Source organism: Epargyreus clarus, unplaced genomic scaffold, assembly GCF_041222505.1.
Source record: "Epargyreus clarus isolate Ecla_fem2 unplaced genomic scaffold, WU_Ecla_fem_2.2 ptg000032l, whole genome shotgun sequence".
NCBI classification, from domain to species: Eukaryota; Metazoa; Arthropoda; class Insecta; order Lepidoptera; family Hesperiidae; genus Epargyreus; species Epargyreus clarus.
The window spans coordinates 7,637,361-7,658,102 of record NW_027332237.1 but is presented as its reverse complement, the minus strand read 5'-3'; the positions used below and the strand labels follow the sequence as shown (position 1 = coordinate 7,658,102).

The window sequence follows — 20,742 nt, the reverse complement described above, 5'->3', positions numbered from 1 at the left end:
AAGATAGTTATAATTTGGATTACTATAAATTAAAAAAATTAAACGTAGAATTTTTCCAGAAAACAGAATCACACAATATTGCATTATCGTTACTTTTGAATAACATATGGAATGAGTTTAAATGTATGCATAGTATTATCATAATTGCTGCATTCTGTTGTCATTTCTAGTAAACCAGATATTATCATTACATTTTATACTGAATTTTATCATTTAGAAAAAAATACAAATGCAAATCTAGGTAGATAGTGATGTGTCTATGTGATCTGAGAATTAAAGTGCTTTTTGGTAATGCAGAGCAAGTAATAAATCTAAAGGTGGTAGAACCTTCTGTGGAGCAACTTCGGCAACCCACCACCATACCTTTAACTAATACATTACTACCTAATAACGGAAGTATTACGCGCTACTGTGTTTTGGTCTGAAGGGATAGATACATTCCGAGGCATTCCAGCTTAGTCCTCAGAGGTTGCGGAGCGTTTGTGCCTGAGCTGAGAAATTGGTCTTGTCAGGGGTTAATTGTAGATATCCGTGGGCGACAGTAGCTACTTCAAATAGACTGTATTCACGTCTGCTACTCCTATATTAAAAAAAAAGTCAAATGACCATGATAATAAAGCAGATCTGATTTTAAGTTCTTCAACGCCTGTTATTAAATATAACTTTATTATGAATATCAAAATAAAGAACATTAATGTAGCACAGTTACCTAATATAATGGAACACGTGATTATCTAAAATCAAATTACTGAGATTGTACTAAGTAATATATAAGTTTATTGTAGGAGTTTTTTTTTAATTGAAATTATTTACTTCAAATGTAATAAAAATATGCGAATTACATTAATTATACCAGAATGGACATATTTTAATCGTTACACGTTAAACGCAATTGTGAAATAATGCATTTTTAAATTGAAAGTAGATAAAAATGTCATTATTCTGTAATAGTGTATTTTTTGCATACAATACTCGTTTCTGGAGTTCCTTACCTAAAGAGTAAAAACGGGATAAGTTTAGCCTTCCGATGTGTCTCTGTAAATAATTATCACTTGCTTTAATGATGAAGGGAAATATCGTGAGGAAACCTGCGTACCTGAGAGATTTATAAAAAAATCTCAAAGGTGTGTGAAGTTCACCAATACGCACTTGGCCAGCGCGGTGTACTATGGCCTAATCCTTCTCACTCTGAGAGACCTGTGCCCAGCAGTGGGACAGTGATGGGTTGATGACGACGATGACATGTCTCCGTCTTTTCTTCATCCAGCCTATCATAAGACTCTAACTCCTGAATCGTAATACATTTTGAAGGTGGTAGAACCCTTTGTGGTTTGACTCCGGCGGCACGACCGCCACACCTATTTCTACTTAATAAGAGCAGTGTTAGGCGCTGCTGTGTTCGGGTTTGAAGAGTGTGGTAAGGGAGAAAGACTTTTCCGAGGCGTTCCAGCTTAGTCCACAGGGGTATCGGCGCATCTGTGGTTGACCTCAGGTAGGAATATCTAATCCTATCCGGGATTGATTACAGATGTCCATGGGCGGCCGTAGCCACTTACCATGAGGTAGACTGTATGCTCGTCTGCTACTCCTATATAATAAAAAAAAAACATAGATAATTTAATTTTTAAATAATACTAGCTGACCCGGCAAACGTTGTGTTGCCATATAAATAAAAAATGTTAAGGGTGAACAACCTTATCACTTAGGGCTATGAAAATAGATAGTAGCCGATTCTCAGACGTACTGAATATGCATATAGAATTTGGTAAAAATCGGTAAAGCCGTTTCGGAGGAGTACGGAAACTAACATTGTGACACGAGATTTTTATATATAAGATACTATGGCTGGTATAAAAATACAGAAAAAAGCTGAAAGAGTTTTTTTTTCGTATTGAGTAGATTAAAAATTGCAACATTAATAGCTGCTATGATAACAAATACTGAAACTACCAAACTAACACAACTTGATGGTATGGAACCTTTTGAGTGCGAATCCAATCCAAACTTGGCAATTTTTTTACAAAGATATCCATTATAGATTAAAAGCGTAGGTATATTATTATATAAAGGCATTGCTTAGATTGCAAAACTGTTACAGTTTGAAGTTATAATGACGTGCAAAGTGTTATCGATTTTCATAATTAGTATTATTACTAATGTGAATCCTGCAAAAATATTAGCAATATTTCCAACTCCATCTATAAGCCATCAAGTAGTGTTTCGTCCTATAACTCACGAACTTGCTAAGCGTGGTCATGATGTGGTAGTAATCACCACTGATCCAGTATATTCGAAAGGAGCTGCACCTCCCAATCTGACGGAAATAGACATGCATGATGTTTCTTATAAACAATGGGAAGAAATTTTAAATAACTATTTAAGTACTAAAGAAAATAAAATAACTGATTTAATTGCAACGTTCTTAAAAGTAATGAGCGCAATTTTTGAAAAACAAGTAACGAATGATGAAATTATGAATTTAGTCAACAAGAAGGAAAAGTTCGATTTATTGCTTATTGAAGCATGTGTGAGGCATGCTCTGGTATTTTCACACATCTTCAAAGCACCGGTAATTCAAATCAGTTCGTTTGGCGCTATGTTGGGAATGTACTCTAGGGTAGGCTCACCGACACATCCTCTATTATATCCCATACAATCTCGTCGTAGATGCTACAACTTGACGACGTGGGAAACAGCAAAAGAACTTTATTATCACAATGCATTTAATTCAGTTTATGAGTCAACCGTTTCTGACGAAGATGAAATGCTACGAAAGATCTTCGGGCCAGACACACCTCCGGTGAGGGAATTGGAGAAAAACGTTGACATGTTTCTCCTTAACATCCATCCAATTTGGGAAGATAATCAGCCCGTTCCTCTAAATGTTATCTATATGGGAGGAATTCATCAAAACCTACTACACAGATTACCCCAGGTACTTTCATTTATTATTACATAAAATAATTGATTCGTATTTTTTGCTTTCATGCAAATGGCACGTTAAACTGTCGATTTGAATTGTTATCATAACATAATTGTTTTTGGGCCGTTTCAATATAACTCACACGGCGTTTAAAAATTTTACTTTAAATCATCATTAACCTATGATTGTCCTACTGCTGGGTACGGGTCTCCTCTCAGAATGAGAAGGATTAGGCCATAGTTCACCGCGCTGGCCAAGTGCGTATTGATAGACTTGACATACCTTTGAGATTTGTTTTTTTTTTATAAATCTCTCAGGTATGCAGGTTTCCTCACCATGTTTTCCTTCACCGTTTTGATAATTAAGCACCGCAAGTGATAATTAATTTCTAATACGCACATAATTTCAAAAAATCAGAGGCATGCCTGGGATTTGAACCTCGGACCCCTCGATCGAGAGGCCGAGTTTCTTAACCACTAGGTTATCACTGCCTTTTTACTTTAAAAGTAAAAGAAGTCGTATGTATATTCCACTTTTTCACAGTACTTTATCATAATATTGTGATTTACCTTGTTGCAATTGTTTTATAATCATTCATTCAAAATATTGGATTCCATGTTTTGGTCGTTTTGATGTAAGTGGGACTTCACTACAATGACGGATTATAATGTTACTTTCGACAATTAATCAAGATTTAAGTCAATCAATTGATTATATTATTGTGTGACATATCCGACAAGTTACAACTAATTGAAGATTTTGATAAAAATGTATTTTGCAATTACATAATAATATTTAAGGCCCAAAATGTTATAAGATTACAAAAATATTTACCCAAATATCTTTAACCTAGCTTCAATTTTATTAATTAGAAGGTGGTAGATCCCTCTGTGATTCGGCTCTGGCGGTACTACCGTTCCACCTATTTCTGCACAATACAGCTGTGTTCTACTTTGAAGGGTTTGGTAAGGGAGACATACTTTTTCGACCCCCAGCTTAGTCCTCAGGGGTAACGGCACACATGTGGCCGACCTCAGGTGGGAGTTTGATCTTGCCTGATCGCAGATGGGCGATAATAGCCACATCAGCGATCTCGTTTGCTACTTTTAAAAACGGTTACTTGACCATGATATTAAAGGAGATCTGATTAAGTTCATTATTGCCTGTTAAAATATTAAACTTAATAAAGAGCGTTACTTTGCCACAGTACTATACTCAAATATAATAAAATACATGATCTCTCTCATTTTAAGTATTACTATGATCGTACTTAATAAAATATAAATATCGTGTAGGATTTTTTTATTAAATTTATGAGATTTTTTGTATTTCTAATTAATATACTTCCTTTGTAATAAAATTATGCTAATTATGTTAATTATACTAGAAAATATAACTAATATTTTAAACATAAAATAAAATAGTTTAATTTATTGTGCCATTAGTGTATTTTTTGTCTATAAAACCCGTTTCTAGGGTTCCGTAGGGTATTTTAAAACTGGGTGATATTACCCTTACGATGTGTCTCAGTCTGTTCATTTGTCAGTCTATGACAGGCCTCTGTCTCCTGAACTGTAGTTTGATTTCTATATGGTGTTACTAAGGTCGCTATTTCAACAAAAACAACAAAATAAAAAGATTGTTTTACATATTTGGTAGGTTAAAATATGTAACACTAGTGGTGCCCGCGGCTTCGCCCGCATTTTAAAGATATAATATGACATACATAAAACAGAAAATTCGTACTTTCATTGGAATGACAGTGGTGCCATCTGTCGAAATTTAGTCTTACCAACTCCCAAACCTTCGTGGGCTCTTGGACAACAACTCTGCAAAAGATTATCACTTGATCAAATGCATAGTTTCCGATTCTATAAAATGTATATAGACAAATATTCATTTTTATATAAATAGATAGATGATCAACTAATGGATAAGTAAAGTAACTGTAGGTAAAATCGAAAATCGAAAATCGAATTTCGATCTTCTGGGTTGAAAGATCGATTCACTGAATCGATCCATTACTGGCGTCCGTTCTGGTGGGATTTCCGAGATAAAAACTATCCTATGTCCTTTCTCGGGTCTCAGTCTATCTTTGTACAAAATTCCATTCAAATCGGTTTAGTGGTGTAGCCGTGAAGAAGAGACAGACAGACAGAGTTAATTCCACATTTATAATATTAGTAAGGATTAGTAAGAAAGTAAGGATTTGCTGACGGATACATAATTTCAGTGCTTGTTTGATCCTCATAACCTTTTTTTTCGCTATCCTCGAAAAAATATCGAAGATAGAACGATTCTTAGGGCCTCGATTTTTTGTGAATCGATTTATTGCACTTCGATTCGAATCGATTCAAACATCGATCTTTTTCGGTAAGAATCGCCACCCCTATTATAATCCCAATAAATCTATATAAACAAATATAATATTGCAACCGTCTCCGATTGCAAGAACTCATTAAACTCATGGTTATTTAGAGTATGCCAAAAGACCCACAAACGTAGGTAGAATCCATTGCCGGAGACCGATTAAAGAAATCGACTTTTTTGGTCAAAAAGATCGCTTCTCTGATTAATAGATCTAAGATCGCTATCCCTAGTTCATGTGGGATTTCTGGGATAAAAACTATCCTATGTCCATTCTAGGTTCTCAGACTACCTTTGTACAGAATTTCGTGAAAATCGGTTCAGTGGTTTAGGCGTGAAGAAAAGACATACAGACAGACAGACAGACAGACAGAGCTACTTTCGCATTTATAATATTAGTAAGGATTAGTAAGGATATCGATTAAAATAATCGACTTTTTGGTCCAAAAGATCGATTCTCCGATTAATCAATCTTAGATCGCCATCCCTAGTTCCTGTGGGATTTCTGGGATAAAAACTATCCTATGTCCATTCTAGGTTCTCAGACTACCTTTGTACAGAATTTCATTAAAATCGGTTCAGTGGTTTAGGCGTGAAGAAAAGACAACCAGACAGACAGACAGACAGACAGAGCTACTTTCGGATTTATAATATTAGTAAGGATTACAAGCTGCTATGGCAACAAACATTAAAACTAAAAAGTTAAAAAAACCCTCAAACCATTAAAAAATAAAAAAGGTACGGAACCCTCCGTGTGCGAATCCAACCCGAACTTGGCCAATTTTTTATGAAGACCATTCCATCGTCAATTAAAATCATAGTTATTATTATATATAAAGGCATTGACATTCCAAAACTTTTAGAGTTTAGAATTATAATGGAGTGCAAAGTGTTAACGATTTTCATAATCAGTATTATTAACAATGTGAATCCTGCAAAAATATTAGCAATATTTCCAACTCCGTCTATAAGCCATCAAGTAGTGTTTCGTCCGATAACTCACGAACTTGCTAAGCGTGGTCATGAAGTGGTAGTTATCACCACTGACCCAGTATATTCGAATGGAGCCGCGCCTCCTAATCTGATGGAAATAGATATGCATAATGTATCTTATAAACAATGGAAAGAAACAGTGGTTAAATACGGAAGTAATAAGGGAAGAAAAAATACTGAACTCCTCAGAATATACTCAAAAGTTATAATCTCAATTTTTGAAAAACAAGTGATAACTAATGAAGTTATGAATTTAGTGAACAAGAAGGAGAAGTTCGATTTGTTGCTTACTGAAGCATGTGTGAGGCCTGCTCTGGTATTTTCACACATCTTCAAAGCACCGGTAATTCAAGTCAGTTCATTTGGCTCTATGTTAGGAATGGACTCTTTGATAGGCTCACCGACGCATCCTCTGTTATACCCCGTACCACTCCGTCGAAGAATTTACAACTTGACGATGTTGGAAAAAGTAAAAGAACTCTATTATCACAATGAATTGAATTCAGCTTATGAGTCAGCCATTTCTGACGAAGATGCAATGCTGCGAAAGGTCTTCGGTCCAGAGACGCCTTCGTTGAGGGAATTGGAGAAAAATGTTGACCTGTTTTTATTTAACATCCATCCAATTTGGGCAAGTAATCAGCCCGTTCCTCCAAATGTAATTTACGTGGGAGGAATACATCAAAATCCATCACAAAGATTGCCTCAGGTATTCCATTCATTACAATAAGCAATACATAACAGAATTCATTGGAATGGTGATGATTTTTATAATATCTCAAAAAGGCTACGACCTCATGTTTATATTCAAGTTTTTGCTTTCCTGTTTTAGAGAGCTTGGTTATTTATGGATTCGGATTGTTGTTATTTTATAGGTAGTTCTGCTACAAGCGTTTGATTGAATATTTTGGCAAATATGTGGGCTAACTCATAATAACGAATAATTGAACCTTTATGAATGATGAGTATTAAGATTTGCAATTTGTCGGAATAAAGTCGTAAAATACCGCAGGGGAATGCGTAATTAAGTACAAAGTGAAAATTGAATAGTCTGTACATGAAACCTGGACATTTGTCGTGCACTGGTCCGGATCTATCCGATAGTCAGTACGGCTTCTGAAAGGAATGCTCGACTGTTGATGCTATACTTCGTGTTCGCGCAGTGAGAGAGCAGGACGTATCCAGTGGCAGAGTGGTTCTGGCTATTAGCCTAGACATTGTGAATGCCTTCCTAGCAAGCCTGCTTTGGGCTCGTCTAGAGAGAACGTGAAGATCCTGAAGGGACAAATACTACTGGATTTGATTCAAGCCTGAACTCTCGAGTTAATATATTGCATTTTTGTTCTTCTGCTTCTATCTACTTATACTATTTAGGCGTTACACAATCTTAATATTGGAGCCGTGTATTATTATTATTTAATTAAAATGTTACATTATTTACCATTTACACTAATTAATAATAAGGATTAACCTAATCATAAAATAAATCATTCATACATCACGCATTCTATTTAAAATGTCGCAGACATTCTGATAATCATCTTCCATTCGTCCGCAAACAATTCGCATTCAGGTGCACAATCCTGCTAAGATTGTAGTCGGTTCTTCAACAAGAAAATATCAATTAAATGCACAAATTAAAATAACATTTTATATTTATCATTTGCAGGATCTCGAATTATACCTCAATTCTTCCACACATGGAGTGATATACGTTAGTTTTGGAACTAATGTACAAACATCTTTATTACCTAGTGATGGAACAAGTACAATTGCTAAGGCGTTTTCTAAGTTGCCTTATGATGTTCTTTGGAAATGGGACAGTGATGAACTCCCGGGACGACCAAGAAATGTAAGGATATCCAAATGGCTGCCACAATCCGATCTTTTAAGTAAGTCAGACCTAAAAAGACGACTAAGATGTTTTAGTAGTAGTAATATAATCAGCCTTGTAAATAAGCGAGTTTAAATTGGAAAAGAAAACATTGGTAAATTAGATATGCGATATTAACATAGCGATATTGAAGGTGGTAGAACCCTTTGTGGTTCGACTCCGGCGGCACCACCGCCACACCTATTTCTACCTTATAACAGCAGTGTTGAAGGGTGTGGTAAGGGAGTCAGACTTTTCCGAGGCGTTCCAGCTTAGTCCTCAGGGGTAGCGGCGCATCCGACCTCAGGTAGGTATCTAATCCTAACTGGGGTTGATTACAGATGTCCATGGGCGGCAATAGCCACTTACCATCAAGTGGACTGCATGCTCGTCTGCTACTCTTATATTATAAAAAAATAGCCATTATGAAATTAAAAAGACATAAGTATATCTGCCTAACAAAATTATAATCGCAACACAGTAGCTTCACATTGCTGTTAGAAGACAGAAGATATAATAAAACTTATTCTTCTTTAACATCAATTATAGTTTCACTTTTGCTCACTTTAACATTTAGGAATAGTGTTGACAAATAAATTAGTGACATAATCTTAATAACCTTTAGCGACAGGTGTGGCTTTAGGTGTCGACATTGATAACGATCGCTTTAATATAATTCAGTGTGTAAAATGTTGTCAGGCTGATCTTGATAAGATCTTAAAATATTGGATTTTAAATTATTCATTTAGTATTGATTAAAATGTTTATGAACTTAAACTGAATACAAAATGATTTGTTTACCAAGATGTAAATGAAGGCCTCAATGCTAATAAAAGGTAAAAGTGGTTTAATGATTTTGAAGGTGAAAAAACCTTATGTTTCGATTTCCAAATCACCGTCATTAGAGACCTGTTTTTGCCTTATAACACTAGTGTTAACTATGCTGTGTTCTAGTTTGAAGGGTGTGGTAAGGAGAGACACGTGCAGTAGGGGTGTTTCAACATAATTCACAAGGCGGCCAATTTCCGGAAAGACATTAATCTTATCAGTAATTGATTATAGATCTTGGGAGTTAGTGTCTAATTAACATCAGCTGGACTGCACACTTTTTGTTACATATGCATTATAGAATAAGCCTTCCTTGGCAGTAAGGTGAAAAAAAACTATAAAAACATATTGACAAATATTTCAGGGCATCCGAAGATAAAGTTGTTCATAACGCAGGGAGGGTTACAGTCCACTGACGAAGCTATCACAGCCGGGGTCCCAGTGATCGGCATCCCGATGCTAGCAGACCAATGGTGGAACTCAGAGAAGTACTTACTTCACAAGATAGGACTGAAGTTGGAGTTCGGGAGTTTCACTGAAGAAGAGTTTGCGAGCGCCGTAAACACTGTTATAGAAGATAAAAGGTTAGCGGGTTTATTAAATTAATTTTTAAATGTTGGGTATCGTGCAACAATGTCACATGAATAATATGGCTTACTACCCTGCGATGCGACAATTATCCTGAAAGCAATAAGTATGATTTATATTGTATGTGCATATATTTATATAGAAGAACTATAAGTATAGTCCGCGCCAAACTGCTAGTAAGCTTTGAAGTTGTTGTGAGCAGGTGTAGTCATACAATTTGCTATGGCGACGCGATTCATTTCATTTGTAGTATGTCACTCCTACCAGTAGTGGACAACTTAAATAGTATTGGAATCCTACCTCAGGTCAGCCACAGATGTGTTGCTATCCCCCAGAATATGGTTTAAATAATCCAAAGGCGCAGAGTTTGTATACATGCATATTTAATGAAGAATAAAATAATTATAGTTTAAAAACTAAGAATCGCTACAATCGGACCAGGAAAACCGTTAATCCTGATTCCTGACGATCCTGATGAGGAGAATGGGATAAAATTATTAAAGGGGTGTATTGTCATCGGTTCTTGATAATTGTTCAAAATTTTAAATTAATCGGACCTTTCAAAGTGGGTAAAAATCGAGTTCGAAGATTCCGTTACATAGTTACATACATACATACAACCCAAGCTAATAAAAGCGTGGTAATAAAGCTTTTGTTTGATCTGAGAAAACAAAATTTCAGTTATCGTCAGAATATCATTCGACTACGATCGATAATGTACGACCAGCCTCAATCTCCATTGGAGCGCGCCATCTGGTGGATAGAGCACGTGCTGCGGCACGGCGGAGCGAAGCATCTGCGTGCACCCGCAGCGAACATGTCCTGGACAGAGTACTACGAAGTAGAATTCTTTTCAATTTTAGCCATATTAATAATAATATTTTTGCTTATATGTTACTCTATAGTGCGATGTGCATTAAGATTTACATTTACGAAGAGTAAAGTTAAAATATCGTAAAATAAAATACACTTAGCTCCTTCCCCTCTTTCCCCCAATTTATTCTTTACATCTAGACTCGAAGAGGCCTGTACTTGAGTGATACGACTGTATTTTGTTATATAACGTCGTTTAACAAAGAATAAGTTATATCGGTACCAGGCGTGAATAAGTTAACAAGTCGAAAAAGCACACATTTGTTGAGAGAGTTGTTTAAAATTTTAGAAGATGCGTGTGTGTGTGTGGTCAAAAAGAACCCGTTAACTTACCCATTTAATCAAACTACAGGTTAAGCAATTTATTATGTTAAGTGTAAGTCAAGACGTAAATTCAAACTTTACTAAAATGGTGCAACTAATATTTTTAACCATCGATTTGACGGCTGTCTAGGCTTTTGTAAATGTTAAAGTTACATGTTGCAACTCACCATATAAGAAACACATGACATATGCCTTAACAGAACCATTTTGTTTATAGATACACTGCCCCATAAATGTGTTATAGGGAATGAAAATCGTTGAAAGTTTATGAAATTTCGACCAAGTTTCAGCGTAAGAAACATTTCACGCGTTATCTTATCGCCTACATACAAATTGAGATGTCTAATTACTTTTGCAATTCATTTCATAAATCATAAACACGCCTTCGGTAAAGTTTTGACACAATTTTACAATCGAAGATATGGTCGTATTCCAAGTTAAATTTAATATAGAGAAATTTCGCTTGTATCCTAACTTCTTAACTAATATTATAAATACGAATATGAGTAAAAGAAACACAGTTAGTACACACTCATTTAATAACCTATTGCCACTAACTATCCAAGTTTAGTATACAATCCAATATCAATACAATGCATATTTATTTATACGAAATATAGTCACTTTACAAAGCTTATCACACAAAATACAATTTCGGTTATACCACAAGTATATGTTTGTTTTACAGGTTTTACCCCATTTCTACTTGATTGCTTTTACACAATACTATTAGTATTTTAAAATAATAACAGAGTTTCCTCTTACTTACGAGCTGTCTGCGATACGACTACAAGCCGACTAAAACAGCCGACGTAATCACAGCCTTTTTTAGGGATTTTAGGTGCATACTACCCGCAATATAAGTGTATTTATTATCAAACTACCTATTTTAAAAATAATTTTTCAATCATTACTGTTAAGACGACAACATGAGTTTGTTAGTTTTTACACTTTCAAGCCTTATCGGTTATATAAACCGATTGTCATGAAATTTTGTATACACGTTGTCAAGCGTTCATAAAAGGAATATGATATATTTTATTCTAAAAAGAGTATTGTTACCTAAGGATAGATAAGTACAAACTTATGTTTTATCTTGATGAAAAGGACAATGTTATCAAATTGCTGTATTTTAATCAACTGCCGAGAACGAAGCTGCGGGTAAATGCTAGTAATGAATATGTCGCTTTTACAAAAAAAATATAAATGACACAACCAAGACAATCGAGAAATCGCATCACTGATTAGCACCTAGATTTTCCATTTCGTACTTTCAATATCGGTAGTGGATTTTTTTTTTTTTTTTTTGGGAAAATTTTCGCTAAATTTACATATCCAGCTCTCGTAATTGCAGTGAAATGAAGTACCAGTTTGTAATTATAAACATAGGTTTTTAAATACTACTCGTTAAATAGTAAGTAGTCCTTTACTGTTTCAAAAAAGACGAAGAATAGATACACCACAGTATTATAATAGTGGGATAAGCAAAAATATTCATTACTAATTCATTTTAATTAATTAATTAATATCAAAAATACTTTTTGTTTCCTACTATTTCTAATTTGTCTTGTCTTGTTTAAATCACATAATTAATATTAATGTATCTTCTGTGAAAATTACTTAGTTGAAGTCTAAATAATTTCAATTTATTCTGACATGCGGTTGTGTATATTTTTTTCTACTTTCAATATTTTGTCAGATGCCGTAACTCAAAATTTAACTGCTACTTAGCAAATAATTTAACAATTTAACATTGAACAAATATAATGTTTTGCACTATTTAAAAAGTTTAAGTTCCACATCTTTAAGGATTTTGTAAGACACTAAGTATTTATTTACTTAACTCTAAATAAATATATGTTTCAATAAAGTTACACTTACCCTAAATTTGTTAATAATCAATAATTAAACTTAATTCAAAATTATATTTTTCCATTACAATTTCTATCTGAACGATTTCTATCAATCTCTATCTAAACCATACTTAATAAGAGATTTTCTTTTTAATTCTAACCCACATGTGAATTGTTAAACTGTAAACTACGCCTTGTAATATTCGACTATTCTTATTCTTAACTAGTAACCGGGCTGCGTTTCGCACGGGTAGAATGGAATAAATGTATATATTTTTTTTGTTGTGAACCAGTGCCAGTGCCAATAAAATTTATTATCTGCCAAATGAAGATTTCACAAGCACAATAAAGTAATACTATAAAACTGTTGGCAATTGTTAATTTGAATAATTATGTTTTTGTAGCAGACACTTAATAAAGTGGCCAATCATTGTTAGTAACTAAATTTACAAAATATAAACGTGGGTACGAAATAATTTTAATTCACGGACATTAATGATAATTAATGAGTAATTAAATATAAGTCGTATTAAAATAAAGTTGTCGTCAACTTATTACTATTACACTTCTGGGCACGGGTCTCCTTTTGAAGTGTAAAGCCTTAGGTCATTCTCAACCGCGCTGGCTAAGTGCGGATTAGTAGACTTCATACACTTGAGATAACCCTTTTTTATAAACTCTTAAACATGTACGTTTCCTCACGAATTTTTTCGTTCAACTTTTAAGCAAGGTTATACTTGCTTATTAAGGAATTAGAAAAATCAAAGGTCACATACCCGTCAAACTTTACTTAAAAGGCTTCAGCGACCACAAGGGGACGTTATCGCATACTTAGAGAAACATTAGGAAAGATACAGTGATATAGATACGTATTGGAGTGGGTGTTATGAGCACACATAAAGACTGTAGCGACTTCCCGCTACTCGTCAAGAGATGGCGCCACGAATATTCTGAATCACGCTATCGAAGTTTTCTTAATATCTTGCATATATAGAAGCTCCGAACTGAGACCTTCGGAGCACGGCCGCTCCCCGGGCATGATCACCTAGACCGGCAGGAGATCACCCTTTGCCAAAAGACGGAGATATAAATATCCAGATTCCAGACCCAGAATAGATATTTAACCGTTTCCATGTTTACCTGCTTTCATCATGTGTGCTTTGTCAGGGATCAAACTCAGACTTTTTTCAACAATTAATATTAAACATTTATGGAGTTTCTTGCGCCGCTTCTTCTCCATAGCGAAATACCTTCCGAAGCGGTGTTAGTTTGTTGACTTTCAAAAAGTATTCTATATGAATCAATTTTGAATAAATGAGATTTGAATTTTAATTTGAATTTAACATCAAATTGACATGTATATATGAATGTGTAAAATAAGAGCGTGACAAAACATATCTATTTTCGTTCACTGTAACAACAGAGTAACGCAACTAGCCCATTAATATTAAAACATGTTAGAAATTCTAGTCTTGAGGTTCCCTCGAGTAAACTAGGTGGTTTTAATCCGTGTTTAGTCAGTGCTTAGATAGAAAGTTTTGGCTCCATCCCAAATACGTGGTTTAACCTTAAACCTGATAAATTAAGGTGCACGTCACGATAGTGTTTCTCGTTAAACATAAGCTAGATAATCAATTTAAGCAATATCCTGTTATAACATTGAAGTAACAAACGAACAGTCCATATGATGTTAAGTGGCTACTGCCGCCCATGGGAATCTGTAATCAACTTCAGATTAGATTAGATTCCTACCTGATGCTGGCAACAGATGCGTTTCTACCCATGAGAGCTAACCTGGAATGTCTCGGAAAAGTAACCCTTACGACACCCTTCAAAGCAGAACAAAAACAGAAATAGGTAATAGTCAAAAACCGAGTCATATAGGTATATGATACCGTGAGTTTTTGACACCAACCGCATACGAACAGCCTTGTACAATTGCTATTTATAAGATCCTTTTTAACACGCTTTTATTAGCTTCAGACGTATGTATGTTGGTATGTTGGTATGTTAGTATGTAACGGAATCTTTCAACATGATTTTAACCCCCTTCAAAACGTCGGATTAACTCGAAATTTGGCATACTTATTAAGGACCGATGACAATTCAATATTTTAAACATTAGTTAATAGTTTTGTACCATTGTACTTACCAACATCCTCTGGATTAACGATTTTCGAGGCGAGATTTTTCAAACACCTTCAGCAAAGTTCATCGCAACTTTAGATTGCAAATAATTATTGCTATTTAGTTTCAATAGGCGTAACTTTTATATCGTGATTTTTAGTTCAGAAAATAATAATGTTATTTCCCTATAACTCAAATGTTCTGAAACATATCTATAATGCCCTCCTGTAGAATGATTTTTAGGATTCCGTACTCAAAGGTTAAAACGAAACCCTCTGCGGTCTGTTCGTCTGTCGTTGGGCTTTATCTCTTAAATCGTAATAGATAGACACTTGATCTTTTTACAAACGATGAATAATGGTGGTCGCTATAACGAGAAATACTAAAAATTAATAAATAATTATAGTTCAAAAAACTAAAAAACACGCTTTTATGATAAAATCAACTAAAAAGTAGAAAATAATTTTCAATCTAAGAATCAATTAAGGAACAGTAAATAGTATAATTGTGGAAAAAGTGTGGGGTGCTTTTCGAACCTGATAAATGGAGCACCCCACACTTTTTCCACAATTATACTATTTACTGTTCCTTAATTGATTCTTAGATTGAAAATTATTTTCTACTTTTTAGTTGATTTTATCATAAAAGCGTGTTTTTTAGTTTTTTGAACTATAATTATTTAAGTGTGACTTAATGGTACTATACTATGGAAATCGGCCCATAGAAATCCCTCTTTCGCGAAAATATGGCGTTCTGTAAAAACTCAAGTAACTCCATTGACATAGCATACACAAACGGATTTTTATATATAAGGAACGCTGTTAACCTTGACCTTAGTCCATTGTATTGTTTCTGCGTTCCAATACGTGCTTGACGTGGAATGTCACGCAATAAACGTCTTTATGTTTATTGGGGTAGGTGCTGAGTGTGTGGGAATTTACCATTTATGCGTGCACAAATGATAATGGGTGATTGTTACTTATCCTTGAAACAGGGTTAGCTCTTTGACTTATATATTAATTAAGTTCTTTAGATATTTTGAAGAGACCATAGTCTTATGGCGTAGCACATAGATCCGCGGCGTAGCGCACATAGCCCCGTGACGTAGCGCACGCAGTCCGCACATGTATTCCCAGAGAGTAGCACACATAGTTCCACGGCGTAACGCACAATTTGTCATAGCGTAGCGCACATAGCCCCGTGGCGTAGCGCACGTAGTCCGAACAGGTATTCCCAGGGAATAGCACACATAGTGGCACTGCGTACAATCCCTCAGGGTGTAGCGCCCGTAGTCCCCACACGTACTTCCAGAGAGTAGAGCGCATAGTTCCTATGTACATAAATGTAAATACACCATTCTTCGCGATGTAGCGTACACAGCCTCGTGGCGCAGCGGCAGTACGGCTAGTGCATGTAGTCCCCAGCATAGCTCGCATAGCCCCGACTGCCTCGAGGCGTAACGACGTAGGCTATCAGTAATGGACCCCAAATAAAATTGAAGTCCTACATGATGTTAACCATGGAATAGTTACTTCAGATGATATGTCTCCTTCATCATACGAACACTTAGGTCAGAAGTGTGCTTCTAGAAACGAAATAACATTGTATTACTTATCATTAAACATTTTTTCGGAAAGCCTGATAAAAGCCTCTCAACGTTCGAAAGTAATCTACAGACTTACTCTGAAACATTCTTTAACTCCAGAGATTAAAGGTAGTGCGAAGTAGCAAATATTAAAGATAAAACGTACTTTAGTATCTGTCGCAGTAACGGGAGAACTTTTTTATTAAGTTTCACTAAGTACATATTTTAATATTATGAAGGTATAAAACTGGGTTATTCTTGGTATAGCAAAAACTTTTATTAAATTATGATTTACATGCCAGTATTAAGTAATGCTCTTGATTAAGATAGTATAGACTTTTTACAGCTTATGTGAGGTAAAGCAGATTTATTTGTCGTTCCAAATTAGTCAACATTTTCAAAGTAAACCTTTCGTGATTCAACAAGGAACCATCATCACACTTTGAAGGTGGTAGAACCCTTTGTGGTTCGACTCCAGCCGCACCACCGCCACACGTATTTCTGCCTAATAACAGCAGTGTCAGGCGCTGCTGTGTTCCGTTTTAAAGGGTGTGGTAAGGGAGACATACCTTTTTGAGGAGTTCCAGCTTAGTCCTCAGGGATATAGGCGCATAATCCTGTCTCGGGTTGTATGCAGATGTCCATGGGCGGCAGTAGCCACTTACCATCTGGTGGACTGCATGCTCGTCTGCTACTCCCATTTTATATTAAAAAAACACTTATATCGTCCTAATAACAACGTCATACCACACGTAACGTACGTAATGTGGTATGACGCGTTATAACATATTCTTCAAGAATGTAAAAGCATCTGTAGCCCACCTCAGGTAGTACTTCAGTTCTCTTTAGGTTCATTACAGATCACCAGCTGGAATATATTAACCAAGTGGACTGTACTTTCATTTCATATTTTAATTTCTTTATAATACGGCTGCTTAACTAATCTTTGCCGAGATAAAAACTATAATGATATTTTAATTGCTAAAATGTCGAGATTAACTTAATCTTTATGTAAATGAAAACATCATGTTTATAGAAAAGTAGTATTAGAGTTAATAACTGCTCCTACTTATGTTAAAGTTAATTGACAGTTTAAATTAAAAGCTCATTACTAAATGAGTTCTGTAGAAATTAATTAAATTTATAAATTTCTTTAGTATCGCCCTAGAACACTTGGTAACAATTTTAATATTTTAATAAGTACACTAGTACATTCTCCATTCAAACTAAATGAAACCGTTGACTTACAGATAGGGTTCCACAACATCAGTTAAACCCTTGTAAGGTATATATTTGCTAGTCGAAGGGCACGACTACCCAAATATGTGCAGATTTACTTATATAAAACAAAACCAGAGATGACATTCGCGGACAGTCAGTAGTTGGATGGGTCACCGCTAGTAGTTATACTCGGTTACGGATGTGATAAAAATATATTTAATATCCCTACATCAAAGTATAAATTGTATTTTTATTACTTTTATTTTAATTTGATATTGAGGTATAAACTATGTCAGTAATTAGGTAATATAAATAAATAATGCTAAAACGAGATTTTTTTTCAATTAGTCTAACTAATTATTATAAAGTAATTAAATCAATGAAGTTAATTAATCTGTTTTAAGTACTTCAACTAATTATTCGTTGTAATTCAACGTCAGAATGATTATCTGAACTAATTTAATTAATTATTTAATAACAAGAACATACATCAATTAATCGTTATTAAATGATAATTACTGAAATATTCGTATTTTATGCTAAATCGTGTGTATACGTGGTGAGGAGAGGAGTGTTAGAATCCTTTTTTGGTTTGACTCCGGAAGATGGTTTGAAGGTGGTAGAACCCTTTGTATTTCGACTCCGGCGGCACCACCGCCGCCCCTATTTCTATCTAATAACAGTAGAGTTAGGTACTGCTGTGTTCGTTTTGAAGGGTGTGGTAAGGGGGACATACTTTTCCGAGGCGTTCCACCTTAGTCCTTAGGGGTAGCGGCGCATCTGTACCCGACCTCAGGTAGGAATAACTAATCCTAACTGGGGTTGATTACAAATGTCCATGGGTGACACTAGCCACTTACAATCAGGTAAACAGTATGCTCATTTGCTACGTTTAAAAAAAAACATACCTTTTGAGTAACTGGCTACAATTTCTCTCTCATCTTTTCATCGAGTTTATAAAACTTTTATACAGTATATAATAAATTTTATACTTCAGGCGTTGCAATTCATTTTACGTTCCATAAAAGCTCCTAGTTCAACAATGTAGCAACCCTAGTAGGTGCAGATTCCGAACTAAATATTGGTAGAGATTTACGACCGACGGCGTAACTGTCACTGATTTTTATCTCCCTTTTTGGAATTGAGGAATCGACGTAAAACCAAAATTTTGTCTCTCCGGTATAGGTAAAGGTGTTGTTTCTACGCAGTCGATGAGATATAGATAACGATAGAAATAAAATGAAACCCATTTAATTAACAGAGTTCATTTCTCAGTAAAGCTCTGTTAACATTAGTGATCAGTAAGAATAATAAGCAGTGATAACCTAGTGGTTAAAACTCGGCTTCTCGACCGTTGTTCCATTGTTTTAATCCCAGGCACGCACCTCTGATCTTTCAATATGCGTGTTAGAAATTAATTATCAGTTGCTTTAATGGCGAAATAAAATATCGTGACGAAACTTGCATACCAAAGAGATATAAACAAATATTCAAAAGATATAAAGGTATGTGAAGTCTACTAATACGCGCTTGGCCAGCGCGGTGGACTTTGACCTAATTCTTCTTATTCTTCTTTGTACTGTATTTATGAAACATTTATCTATATTAAATAGTGTGAATCGTTACTTTCCCAAATATATAAATAAATAAATTATGAGAGAAGTCCCGAGCTCAGCTATAGGATAGTAATGGGTCGACGATATCTATAACATCTACTATGTTATCTTTTATCATTTGTAGTTTGCTTGCAGCTTACAAAGTAATACTATCCAGAGCTACTTGATAAATTATTACTTTATAAACGATGGAAAGTAAAGATTGGAATCCAGATTCTCATCGTCAATCGCTTACTATGTAATCATAAGACAAGTACCCAATATTACCTAAGTTTATTCCCTGAGATAACGAAAGGAACTGTTAAACTTATGGGGCTTATTCGATGGAGGTATAAAGTTGGGTAACTTTGGGACCTTCTGGTAACTTTACTGTGTACCCATTTGGGTAATGTTTGGGAACTAAAGTACAAATCGTGTACGATAACTTTAGCGAGCGTGATGACGTCACGACGGGATGTTTATAAAATATTAAGGATAAAGTTATAACCAGAGTTTAATACAATCTAAGTGATTATTAACAAAGTAAAATAAAATAAAAGTAAATAAGCAGAGGAGCATGCAGTCCATCTGATGGTAAGCTACTGCTTCCCATAGACATTTGTAATTAACCCCAAATAGGATTAGATTCCTGCCTGAGATCGACCACAGATGCGCCGCTACCTCTGAGGACTAATGCCTCGGAAAAATATGGTTCCATTACCATACCCTTCAAACCAGAACACAGCAAGGGTTAACTTTGCTTTTATAAGACAGAAATAAATGTGACGATGGTGCCGCCGGAGTCAAACCATAGAGGCTTCTACCACCGTCTCTGCTACCAAGGCAAAATGACAGATACGATTGCAGCGAATAAGATAAGTATTCTTAGATAACATATGGAAACGCATTTTCATACGCGAGAAAGATAGATCGTAGAAATAAAACACGATAAGCAAATAAAATTACTTTAATACATCCATTTATATGCAAACAGCAGACATATAAACATACGTGGTTATTTATAAGAGTCAATGACTAACCTTTGTGCACGGTGCATTAATTTCTTAGGTATAAGAGATTTGGCCTCGTGATTTCTACAACTGGCTCTTAAACAACCTATATATAAATGATCTATTTGTATGTATGACTTCTTTCTCATAACATAAAAAAAATAAAGCTTTTATTGATTCCTTACTCCCATTTAATTTAATTTAATTTCTATTTAATTTAGTTTGATTTAATTATAATATAATTATTTTTAATCTATGTCGAATGATTACTAAATGTGATCATTAGACATAAATTAAATTTAAATAATAATATTATAATATACGAATACATAACTTAAATAAACATAACGTATCAACTCCAAAATGGTTATATACTATCATTGCTCTATTTTTATAATTTCAAAATCAAATTAATTTAATAATTACTAGCAGCAACGCCATCTATACTGGTATTATTAAACTACCATATTTCGCAATGTAACGCACATAATTTCCTTACTAAAGTATTAACTCAACGTGTCTATAATAGATGGCGTTGAGTACAGTTTTATGCTGTCGATTTTAAATGACGATGCGTACGCG

The 20,742-nt window shown here is 34.8% G+C and overlaps 1 protein-coding gene across 1 annotated transcript in view; it reads left to right on the top strand.

The window, feature by feature from the left end:
• LOC140754963 (UDP-glycosyltransferase UGT5-like) overlaps window positions 1-20,742 on the top strand; it is a 128,797-nt gene that overhangs the window by 892 nt on the left and 107,163 nt on the right. Inside the window, exons 3-6 of the mRNA XM_073090123.1 lie at window positions 6,470-6,992; window positions 7,953-8,175; window positions 9,349-9,568; window positions 10,254-10,413. Coding sequence (XP_072946224.1) covers window positions 6,470-6,992; window positions 7,953-8,175; window positions 9,349-9,568; window positions 10,254-10,413 — 1,126 coding nt within the window. The remainder of the gene's footprint in view (window positions 1-6,469; window positions 6,993-7,952; window positions 8,176-9,348; window positions 9,569-10,253; window positions 10,414-20,742) is intronic.